The sequence below is a fragment of the Cervus canadensis genome, chromosome 24 (assembly GCF_019320065.1).
Source record: "Cervus canadensis isolate Bull #8, Minnesota chromosome 24, ASM1932006v1, whole genome shotgun sequence".
Lineage (NCBI taxonomy): Eukaryota > Metazoa > Chordata > Mammalia > Artiodactyla > Cervidae > Cervus > Cervus canadensis.
The window spans coordinates 2,147,746-2,159,747 of NC_057409.1; the positions used below are offsets into that span (position 1 = coordinate 2,147,746).

The window sequence follows — 12,002 nt, forward strand, 5'->3', positions numbered from 1 at the left end:
GCTGTCCTGGGACCCAAGCCTGAGTCTGTCATGCTCTTTTCCTCGGGGCTGCATTGGAAGAAGGGCCGGATGAAACATTCAACTCAGTCATCAGATACTTCCTATAGTGTCCTGCTCTCAGGGCAAGATGTGGAGAGAAGGACCAAAAATAAGTAATAAAACTCAGGCTCTGTTTTCAAAGGACTCAACCCTGATCAGAGATTCTGGGTGGATCTGGGTCCACCACCGTCCCTCCGGGAGCCTCCGTTTCTCCATCTGTAAATAGGAAACTTGCAGTCCGTACTGGCTAAGAGCCCTTCCAGTTCAGACGTCGGAGGCTTTCCAGCAAAATAAGCGTTGGAGATGCTGTTCTAAATAGGCACGTGGCCTGTGTTAACCCCTTTGAGGTCCAGAACCACCGAGAAGGTAGGGGCTGCCGTTTGTGCATGTCCTCGGTCCTCAGTCGTGTCCGACTCTGACCCCATGGACTGTAGCCCGCCAGGCTCCTCTGTCCACGGGGATTCTCCAGGCAAGAATACTGGAGTGGGTTGTTGTGCCTTCCTCCAGGGGATCTTCCCAACCCAGGGATCAAACCCAGGTCTCCTGCGGCTCCTGCATTGGCAGGAGGATTCTTTAAAACTGAGCCTATTAGCAGCAAAGAAAGTGAGGCTCAGAGGAATAACAGAATTTGCCCATCTTAGCTAAGAGTCAGAGGTAGGATTCAAATTCAGGCAAGTGATCAGACTCCAGAGCCCCTACTCTTGTGTCCTGTTACACTTTGTGAAGATGGAGATGCCTGCTGGGTTGGGGGCAACCCCGTGGAAATAGGGCAGTGAGGAAGAAGAGGAGAGAGAGAGAAAGCAAAAGCCATGTCCTCTCCTCCAGGAAGTCCTCCTAGATTCTGGGAGGAGTTGGAAGCCCCTCCTCAGACCTCATGGCACCTCGCACGCCAGCCCGCCTAAGCTGACTGTACTGAAGAGCAGCTGTCCTTTGACTTGTCTGTCACGTGGCCAGGCCAAGGGCAGCTTGAGACTAGGACCGTGTCCTGCTCACCCTCTGTCCTTGCTGTCCTGCTCACCCTCTGTCCTTGCTGTCCTGCCTGATGCAGAGCAGAGTCCCGGGAGCTGCCGGAGATGGGAAGGAGGGAAGTAAGGAAAGCAGGTGCAAGGCGGCCAAGGAGAGAAGGCAGGAGAACGTTTCCGCCTTAGCTGAGTCCTCTTTATCTGCAGATGACCCTCGCTGAACAAACGAAACCAGAGCAGTGTCCCAAACATAAATCATTCTCCACCATCTTCAGGATTTGGGCCACTTTTGCATATCCATATCTTCATTTACTTTAAAAAAAGATAAAATAAAATCAGCGTATTTTAAAACAAACATGCATATTACTCTCAGGGGCCTCCCAGGTGGCACAGTGGTAAAGAATCCACTTGCCAAGGCAGGAGATGTGGGTTCGATCCCTGGGTCAGGAAGATCCCCTGGAGAAGGGCATGGCAACCCCACTTCAGTATTCTTGCTTGGAGAATCCTGTGGACAGAGGAGCCTGGCGGGCTACAGTCCATGGGTCACAAAGAGCCAGACAGGACTGAGCAACTGAGCACGCACGCATGCACGCACGCACGCATCGCTCTCATGGAAGGACGGCAGCTGGAAACACACACACACAGGGAACATGAGGCGACGTGGGAAGGGTTTTCAGGAAAGCGTCACCGGCCAGGGCGTCCTCCCTGGGCTTTAGAAAGGGAGGTTGATGAATGTTGTGTGTGCAAGTCGCTCAGTCGTGCCTGACTCTTTGCGACTCCAAGGACTATACAGTCCATGCAATTCTGCAGGCCAGAATACTGGAGTGGTAGCCTTTCCCTTCTCCAGGGGATCTTCTCAACCCAGGAATCGACCTGGGGTCTCCTGCGTTGCAGGCGGGTTCTTTACCAGCTGAGCCACCAGGAAGGCCCTGATGAGTGTTAGGAAGGCGTGAAGGACATTGAGCCCCCAGTTGAGAAGGTCTCTTCCACACACCCCAGGCCCGGAAGAGATGGGAGTGGTTCGAGGTTATCTAACGTCCATGTCACTTGCCTCCGGGGAGGTCTCTCCACCTCGGAGTGCAGGAGCCCCTGCCTTTGAAAAGTGCTGACTTAAAAGAAAACAGCTCACAGGCAGCCTTAGGCAGACACGTTCATCCACCCTGGACGCTCCTGGGGAAGCCCTCGCTGCCCTGGGGAGGTGGGAGCAGCCAGGACCGTCGTTTTATGTGGAAGCCAGTTTTTTATCTTTATTTGGCCACCGAATCTCCCTTCTCTGTGAACCCTGAACAGGTCAGAGCCAGCAGCTCTGTACATCCAGCTCGGAAAACTGAATTCCGTTTCTCCCATCAGAGAAAAGACATGTTATGAGGGGACACAAACACCCCTCCACCCCTGTTCAGACTCCCCCTCCCGCAGGTCAGCAGACACGGACCAGAGGTTTGGGGGTCTCGAGTGATCTGTGCCAGGGGAGGCCTAGGTCTTCACCCGTGAAGGGGACGACTCCCCACTGGGCCTTGGGGGGTGGGCAGCACCAGCAAAGACACACCAGAGTCACCTCTGCCTTCCATTCATTCATTCCTTCAACAAGGATTCCTACAGAGGTGTGAGCAGGGGGCCAGGATTGCTTGGCCTCTGCCTGCGGGGCTTAGGGTCAGAGGGGAGACGAAAAAACAGATACAGACAATAATTGTTTGAGTAAGGGAGCTCACAGCTGGAGGCCTCCTGAGAAAAGAGGATGGAGATTGGCCTAAAGTAATTTTGAGGCAGGCAGTCCTCGCGGGAACAGGAGGAGGCATTTCTGCAAGCCCTGCAGGCCAAGGAGCCAGCGCTGGGAAGAGTGTTTGAGTTGGAGGGAACAGCATGTGCAAAGTCCAAAGGTGGAGAAGCACCTTCTCTCAGGAGCCCTGTTTTGCACACTCATTCTCGTATTTCTCTGGCCCATTTCAGGGAACTTGCTGCAAATCCAGACAAGAGGGTTCTAGAAAGTCAGACTGACTGAACTTTGAACCTCACATCCATTACAGACTAGCCATGTGGCCATGGGCAAGTGATTTCACCTCTGTGAGCCTCAGTTTCCCCCTTGGTCAGTGGGACTAGGAGGGCAGGCCAGGCCTGTGTATAGACAGACATAGGAAGCGCTAGCACAGGGTTCGGAGGAAAGGGAGACTCAGAGATGTTAGGTTATCGATCCGTCCCTGTGTTTGGGGTGGGGGTCGGGGGGTGGGCTTTCCTAAATCGGGGGCCTGTGCAGTGTAAGCCAAGCAGGGCCTCAGACCCCAAACACAGAGCTAGCTTTCGCATCTGAGTCTGGCAGGTGGGTCTCATTCAGGTGGGTTCTGGATGTGTGGCCTCCTCCTTGGGGGCTTCCTGGAGGAGATGAGGCGTGTGCAACGTGGGTGAACAAGGATGGTCACCCCCTGACTTCCTTCTGGGCAGGAGCAGCTGCAGGGAAAGAGCACTGGGCTGAGAGTCACTCGGGGCCACCCTGTCACGCGGGCAAGCCCCCACCCTCTCTGGGGCTCAGTTTACCCATCTGTAAAATGGGGATCATAACAATGACTTCCTCCCTGGGTGGTCATGAGGATAGAATGGGATCCTGCCCATGAAAGTGTTTGCAAACTGTCCTGAGCTGCAGGAAGGTGAGGCTGTCCTCCCTCGGAGGACACTGGCTGGACCCAGGGTGATGGCGCAGGGGCCGGGTTCTAGCTGTGCCTCAGCGCCCTGCCGGAAACCAGGCTGGGGGCTCCACGCTCCGCTCTCCGTCCCCCAGGTCTGGTTCAGCAACCGCCGTGCCCGCTGGCGTAAGCAGGCAGGAGCCAACCAGCTGGCAGCGTTCAACCACCTCCTGCCAGGTGGCTTCCCGCCCACTGGCATGCCCACGCTGCCCCCCTACCAGCTGCCGGACTCCACCTACCCCACTACCACCATCTCCCAAGGTGAGTGACAGCTGCATCCCGCGTCTCGGCCCCGCCCCTGCGCCCGCCCCTCTTATCTCCCCTCTCCCCCAACCCCCACCCTCTCCCCTCCTCAACAAAGAAGGGATAAAAATCGTTTTCTTTGGCGGGAGGAGGGGAGAGAGGTTATTTGTTTTTCTTGCTTTTTAACGACCGTTTGTCTGCTTTGATGTGGACAGTCAAGATAAAAGAGCCTCTTCCTTCTGCATTCAGGTGAAGATAAGCAAGGTCACCTCCATGCACACATTTAACAGAGTTTCTCAAACTTTAAAGTCACATGAATCTCTTAGGTCTTATAAATTTCAGAAGAGACGGTGGTGGGCCCTGTAGGTAGAGAAGGGTAGCCCCCCGCCCCGCCTCCCTGGTCCCTGCCCCCGGGTCTGCCCTCCCTGCTCCCTCCGCTCCACCCCCCAGCACACAGCAGGAACCCCACTGCTTGACTTCTGTCCCATGGCTTCCTCTTAAAGGACGGGCAGGCTGGAGTTCTAGAAGCTGGGGAGAGAGGCCTCTTTGTGATTCTAGATGAGAAACGGAACCATCGCCCACGGTGGCGGTCCCATCTGCTGGAAGACCACGTGGGAGGCTGTGACAGAGAAGAGCAGCCCAGCGGCTGGGAGCAGAGTGGCCATTCAAACCCTGGCCCCCTGCTCCCTAGCCGCATCACCTTGCTCAAGGGCAGGCCCTGACCCCGTTGAGCCTCAGTTTCTTCATCTGTAAAATGGGAATCATTCTGGCTTCATACCCTTAGCTGGGATTTGTGAAAGCACTGGTGATTTGGGTGCTCACCAGATGTTACCCAAGAGCCCTGAGCAGACTGACGGAGTCCTCGCTGAGGTCTGACTTTTAGCCCAGATAAGGTTTATTGAGCACCTACTATGTGGCAATCACTGAGAACAGGGCCGGTGCGCAGTAGGTGCCTAGAAGTTGTCTGGAATGTTGACTGGTTATCAGTCGAGGCCTGCCAGTTGCTGATGTCCTGCTCAGAAGCCGGGTGTCCCATCACCAGTAGTGAGAGAAGGCAGCCCCCTGCACCCACTCTGCCGGATGGAGGTCGGGAGAAGCGGGCTGGGGCCCTGCCTTCCAGATGGGAGGTGCCTGCCCCGCTTGCCCTCTGGGGCCAGGCCACTGGCTGAGACCCTCTGCTGGCTCTCTCTGCAGACGGGGGCAGCACCGTGCACCGACCCCAGCCGCTCCCGCCGTCCACCATGCACCAGGGGGGCCTGGCCGCGGCGGCCGCAGCCGCGGACACCAGCTCTGCCTACGGAGCCCGCCACGGCTTCTCCAGCTATTCCGACAGCTTCATGAGCCCAGCGGCCGCCTCCAACCACATGAACCCTGTCAGCAACGGCCTGTCGCCTCAGGTAGGGGGCCCCGCCTCTCTGTCCACGGTCCCAGGGGCCAGAGGCTTGCCAGCCCATCCAGTGAGGGTTCTGGGGGGACACAGGTGGCTCTCCCTTGGGGAAGAAGTCTCTGGTTTCCGCCACGTCGCTCGCTGTTGGTCAACTCAAAAGGGTTTATGTGGGAGGCGGGGTGGGGGGTGCGCTCCCACCGTCACTTGCCATTGTTCTGTGAGCCTTTCACCCTGGGTTTGTCATCTGCAAGTCGCAGACATCGGTGACCCAGTGAGCAGTTGCAGAGAAACGGTTTCCATCACAGGTTTCCATACTTCTCACCACCCAGAGCTTATTAAACTGGCCCATCACCTGCTTCATGACTGTGCAGACCATAAAAGTCAGGCATTTTCAGTGCATGGATGGAAGCCTTGCACTGTTTCCTAGGGGATGTGAACTGCGGTTGGGGCTTTGTTCTAGAAGCAGTAGTCCTTCTTAGATCTCATCCTGGGCTCCATCTCCCACCTTTGGTCACCAAGAGTGACCAGAGGGTGAAAGGCAAGACCACGTCCTACTGGTGGAGAGAATCAACTGGGCGGAGATGTGGGGGAGGGATGGTTCTAGCCCAGGAACTCTGCTCCCATTGGGTCTTGGCACTCTGTTCCCTCACGTGTGATTGGCTGCTGGTTAAGTCACTCCATGCCTGATGGAGCTGTTAGAAGTGGTGGGACCATCTTTAGATGAAGCCGGAAAGACAAGCTAGAGCTGATGCGGTTATTGGTGAGCCCGGGGGGCAGGACTCAGTGATGCTTGAAATCAGAGCGAACTGGAAGAAGTGTTGAGTTCATTTTTGTTGCCATAACAGGCTCTCAGATATCCACAGGGAAAGAATTAAATCCAAGGCTTATTTTGCCCTGCCTCCCACCTTCTGAGGCACCTGTCTCATGTCTGTGGTGAGAATACGTGTGATGCAAACTTATCTGAACAGATGTAAGGACAGGTGAGGCTTGGGGGGGGTGGACCCCAGCCCCACTGTTCAGGGAGTCGGGCTAGTGAGCATCTTTGCGCCTTGGTGTATCCCCCATTAAACAAGAGTGATTAAATAAAGAGTTGCTAACCTCCTAAGAAGGGCCTTCTCTGCCTTCAGCATGCTAAGAGGTCAAAGCACTCAGCATAGAGCTGGCAGAAAATAGGGGTCAAATAGACATTAGTTCTCTCCGTCCTTCGCCCCACATCCATCGCCAGGACAATATAGTAATATGAGAAATCGGTTACCTAAAGACAAAGAGGGACCAAAGAGAAGGCCAGCTGCATCCCCACCAGTCACTTCCATCCAGCTACCTGATTTTGTAAATAAAGTTTTATTGGAACACAGCCATGTCCACTCATTTACATATTTATGGCTGCTTTTGTGCTCTGATGATGGCAGAGTTGAGTGGTTTCCAAAGAGATCACATGGCCTGGCAAAGCCTAAAACATTTACTATCTGGCAAGAATAGAAAAAACAAGCCACCGTTGGCCTAAAATATTTCCCCTGCTTAATACCCTTTAATTTTCTGCATGTTTGAGGGACGTTTCTATTTGCCTCAGCTAATGTGTGTCATTGAGGACTTACTGGGGCTTCCCAGGTGACTCAGTCGTAAAGCTTCCACCAGCCGATGTCAGAGCCGCTGGAGACATGGGTTCAGTCCCTGAGTCAGGAGGATCCCCTGCCGGAGGAAGTGGCAACTCCAGTATTCTTGCTGGGATAATCCCACGGACAGAGGAGCCTGGCGAACTACCGGCCATGAAGTCGCCAAGAGTCAGAAGCGACTGAGCATGCCTGAGGGCTGACTGTATTTCAGCTCCACCCTTTGAGTGTGGTGCGAGCTAGCGTCATCCCCATTTCATGGATGGGGAAACGGACGTGTAGAGAGCACGCACGCAAGGTCCCTTCCCCTCTCCACAGGTCAGTTTTCTCATCCACGAAATGGGGGTGTTGCTAGCTCATACATCATAGGGTTGAGAAGACTGACTGAGATGACTGACGTAAAGCTCTTAGCCCAGGTCTAGCGCAGAGTCGTGAGTGCCCAGTGAATGGAAGCAGCTGAAGGCAGAGCTCCCCGTGGTGAAGCTCCAAGCCCTCTTGGGCCCCCCTTTGGTGGAGGTGATGCAGTCTGCCACCAGAATGTTTTCCCAGTGGAGCCTCAGTGGCCTCTTTGGGGTTCAAGGCCACCACCTCCATCTCATTGGTGCCGAGGGCTGACTGGCCAAGCTAACCTTCCAGAGCCAGGTTTAGACATGATGGGGTCCGGAGCCAGCCGGGTAGGGATAACTGCAGAGACCCAGGACATCTGTACCTGAGAATGGGGCCCGGGCCCAGCCTCATGATACAAGACAAATCAGAGGAAATCTGAAGAGGGTGCTGAGTCTGAGCGGGCCCTCCAGCGCCCTTCACAGAGCGGGCACGGGACATGTTGGCCGGGCCGGACCCGTGTGTCCAGGGCACCTGGCTCCCCTCTGCTGCTCTTCCCAGGGCCCCCCGCCCCCGTCTCAGTATGGGCTGAGCTTTAGCCCCGAAAGCAGCACTTTCATCACAGGGCAGAGGAGAAACTAGCAAAGTAAGGGGCCCCTAGCTTGGGGAGCGCAGCTCAGCACTGGGATTAAAGGATAAGGAGGTTCTGGGTGCTGTCTGGGCCCAGAAACGTCGGCGGGGAGGAGGGGAGGAAGGGGAGAGCCTGAGCCGCTGCTGTGGGCAGCCAGACCAAAGCTGGCCGTGTCCCTGCCCTCCTCTGAGAGGTCCCCGGCTTCCGCCCCGTCCCTCAGGGCGGACAGTCATGTGGGGCGTGATGGATCGAGGCAACTTTGGAGACCCGTCCGGAGGTTCCCACCAAAGGTGTGAAGACAGATGGGGGGTCTGACAGGGGCAGAGGGGACCGGGAGGTGGGCAGCTGCTGGAGGGCGGGGCAGGCTGGGTGCGCTTCCGGGTGTGGACGCCGCCGGGGTCACGCTGCAAACGCTTCCTGAAGGTGCGAGGGGCTGTCTCGGGATCTTAGGTGGACGTTCTGGCTTTTCTGAGCTCTGATTCTCTGTGCACGTCCTCTGCTGTCTGAGCGTCTTCACACTTCCAGCCCATCTGTGTGGTCCTGGGAGCGGGAGGCCGGGGGTTCTCCACCAAGACAGGCGCATCGTGCTGTCTCGTGTTCCCATCAGGAGGGGTTTCTCTGTAGCTGCCCCCAGGCGACGGGGAGAGGACGGAGCCCACCTGGGCCGTGGGGGCATGCTCCCCCATCCGGGACCACAGGTCCGCCGTCCCCCAAGAGAGCCTCGGCTCTTGTGCTTACAAAAGCCCGAAGGGATGAGGCTCGGGCTCTGCTGGGGCCCTGCTGCGCGCCTGCTCGTCACGCCAGCTGGCTGCCTGGGGAGGACCTGCCTCCTCCCCGGGGCAGGGGCTGGGTGCTGGACCCGGACCCAGCCTGGGCAGTGGGTACCTCAAGCCTCAGAGATCCCACGGAGAGTCTTCCCAGCGGAATCTCATGGCAGAAGTCATGTACCCACCTCAGCTCTATGCCTGTCCTTGGCTCTGATATAACACCTGGTCACAGAGTGCCTGCCACACGCCAGGCGCTGTTCTCAGCACTTGGGGTAACTCAGTGAACGTAAGGGATGGACCTCTCTACTCTAGCGGGGCTGGCGGTGCAACCGGACAGACAGGCAAGAAGCCTCGGCAAACAGCACGGCAGGCAGCGTGTCTAATGCCAACACGTTGAATACATTCAGCAGGGACAGCTAAACTTCCTGAGGCCCTGTGGCGTTCCCTCGGTACTGATCTTCTCCAGGGACAGAGCCTGGGTTCAACCCTCACTTCTAGAGCCTGAGATCGACCCACCCACGTGCCCTCCTGCCTCGCAGAAATGCACACCCTTGCTCTCTTTTTGAAACTGATGGGCAGTGAGGGGAAACCATCTCAGTCCATCCAGCTCAGTGGAGAGAAAAGCTCCTTCAGCCCATGTCGTGGATGAGAACACTGAGGCTGGGACCTCAGGCTAGGGGCCAGCAGGCGGGGCTGAGTCATATGGGCAAGAGCCTGCTGAGAGGCGTAGATGACCCTGAGGCCTGGTTCCCTCGGGGCCCAGGCCCTCACCCACCCGCAGAGCCCAGCCTGGCGGCATTAGGGAGTCAGAGTCAGCCGGTTAAAGCCCTGGCTTTGCTTGGAAGCAGCTCTTAGAAACCAGCTGCGGATAGCTTAGGACCAAAGGACCCTCGGTGACACCCCTTCGGGTGACGCCATTCCTGCGGCTGGAGCGGTTTGTACCAGCCCTTGCTTCGGAGTTGTGAGCGGCACACACTTTCAAGGGTGACAGGCAGAGAGAGAGAGGCCACTCGGGTCATTGGATCCCCCAGTGCGATGAGGGAGACACAGCCCCCGCCCTGAGGAGCAACTCGGGGGCTCTGTGCTCAGATCCCAGAGTCTGACGGAAGAGAGGCCCCTTGTCTGTAGACGCCCCAGTCTGGGGCTGGAAATACCCACAGCTGTGTCTTGGAGAGCTCCCAATGTGATGGGGTAGACAGGCCACAGAATCATAATCAGTGCTGATCTATCCAAGCTTCTGAGCAAAGAATCAGGAGCAAGGATCTGCTAGTTTGAGGGTCACGAGGACCGGAGGCCACGGGCAGGCCGCCCTGTCCTGGGGCTTCTGCGGGGTCTGTGCTGCCATGTCCTGGGGAAGCAGACCGCAGCTGGGGCTGCCTTCTTCTCCAGGCTTTCTTAGAGGCAGCTTCTCATCTGAGTTGGAAGTGGAAACTGAGGCCCAGAGAGCGGGAGAAAATCACCCAGATCGCAGCGTTGGGGTCGCGGCCGAGCGGGGACCCCGGGCCCATGGCCCCTGCAGTGGGCGCCCTCCCGGGAAGCAGGCGCCTCCTGCTCCATCACACCGCCCCGGCGTCATCGCCTTTGGCTCCTCTCTGGAGCTTAATGTGGAGGAACCTGTAAAGGGATTTACATATTTACAATCTCCCCCCTACGGAACTAACGAAAAGTGAAAAGTAGTCTCTAAGTGTGAAGTTAATCACATGGCGGTGATCACTGCATCTCCCGTAAGAGAGACGCTGACAGCTTCCACAGAGCAAGTGCTGACCGTGGGCCAGCCGTGCGTGAGCTAAAGGTTGCACCAGCTCTCATCCAGCCAGGCTTGGTGACCTCGGTTTACAGATGAGGAAAAGGAGATATGCAGCAGCATCCGGGTGGCTCAGACAGTAAAGAATCCGCCTGCAATGCGGGAGACCTGGGTTCCATCCCTGGGTCGGGAAGATCCCCTGGAGAAGGGAACGGCAACCCACTCCAGTATTCCGGCCTGGGAGATCCCATGGACAGAGGAGACTGGCGGGCTATAGTCCATGGGGTCACAAAGAGTCAGACAGGACTGAGCAAGTACCTTTGAACTTTCATCCATCCATCCACCCATCTAACAGATACTAATTAAGCCCCTCCCACCTGCCAGGCCCCTTGGTAGGTTCTGGAAAGGTGGCTGAGCTGGGATTCGACTGGTCTGGCTCCAGAGCCCGCTATGCTGTTCTCTCGTGTCTGCCCCGGAAGGCTGGTCCTGTGATCCATATGGGGAAACTGTGTTTTGAGGCCACAGTGGCAATTAATGGCTTGGCCAGGCTCATGGTCTGCGTCTTCAAAAAGCCCAGCTTCCCCCTCCCTAGATCAGCGGGGACAGGGCTCAGAGCCTTCCAGTTCTTTATTGGTGGAGTCTCCTGAATGCCTCTCCACAGTAGAATCCCACTGCTACCCTCCTGGCATCCGTTGAGGCCTCCAGGGGACCTGATCCAGCAAAGGAAAGACACTCCATGAGCTGATCATCGACGGGTGCCATGTCCCTTATCAGCCCGTTGGCTTCTGGGAAGTGACTCCAGCCCCCTGGAACTTGGGAAGACAGGCTCAGAGAGGTTGAGTGACTTGCTGAAGGCCACAGAGGTGAGTGATGGCGATGGGAGTCTCAGGCACGTGGGCCTGACCCACGCATGTCACCGTCCCCTCACCCTTGGTGGGATAAGATCAAGGTGGTCCTTTGGCGCTGGGGAACTGAGCCCAGGCCCCTCACGCGGTGGCTACTGGAAACTCCCTTTTGCCTTTTTCTCCCCCTCACTTCCTCTCTCTGTGTGTTTTTTTTCCCCCTTTATTGGCGACGCTGCGTCTATAATAAGCATTTAAAATGAGTCTTGCTGGACCAGGGACGGGGAAGGAGGAGGGGGTAGGAGATTTGTAGGCAGGAAGACGAGGAGGGGGATCGTGGGGTGTTAAATAGCCCAGAATTTTTAAAAAACTGATGCAAATCACTGGTAGGAGAGAAAATTATGTGCAATTACGTCCTGATATTGGAAGGTTTTGCCTAGCCCAGGCAACAAGATCTCATTAACAAGCAGAAAATAAGATTGAAATGGTGTGTAAAAGAGCTGAAAAATGAATTTGAATGCTGCGTTTGTCCACAATTACCCCCTCCTTCACACATATTTTATTGCAATTTTTTTATTATTCTTAATCTCTCCATTCCTCAAAGCAGATTGGGGACATCCTGGCATTACCGGGGCGTCGGGAGGAGGTGTGAAGGATTTCCCGCTCCCCTGAAAGGAGACCCTTCTCTCGCACATTTTCCAAGGTTGGGTTTTGGAGGGATCAGAATTCATTTCTCCGGCTTAGCGGGTTGTAGGAACATGGGGCTTTAACCCCAGCC

General features: G+C 56.2%; 1 protein-coding gene across 3 annotated transcripts in view; it reads left to right on the plus strand.

Annotated features, from left to right (window-relative positions):
* PAX7 (paired box 7) overlaps positions 1–12,002 on the plus strand; it is a 107,413-nt gene that overhangs the window by 60,395 nt on the left and 35,016 nt on the right. For all 3 annotated transcript variants that reach the window (XM_043445911.1, XM_043445913.1, XM_043445912.1), the window contains exons 6-7: positions 3,772–3,937; positions 5,114–5,316. In XM_043445911.1, the coding sequence (XP_043301846.1) occupies positions 3,772–3,937; positions 5,114–5,316 (369 nt within the window). The remainder of the gene's footprint in view (positions 1–3,771; positions 3,938–5,113; positions 5,317–12,002) is intronic.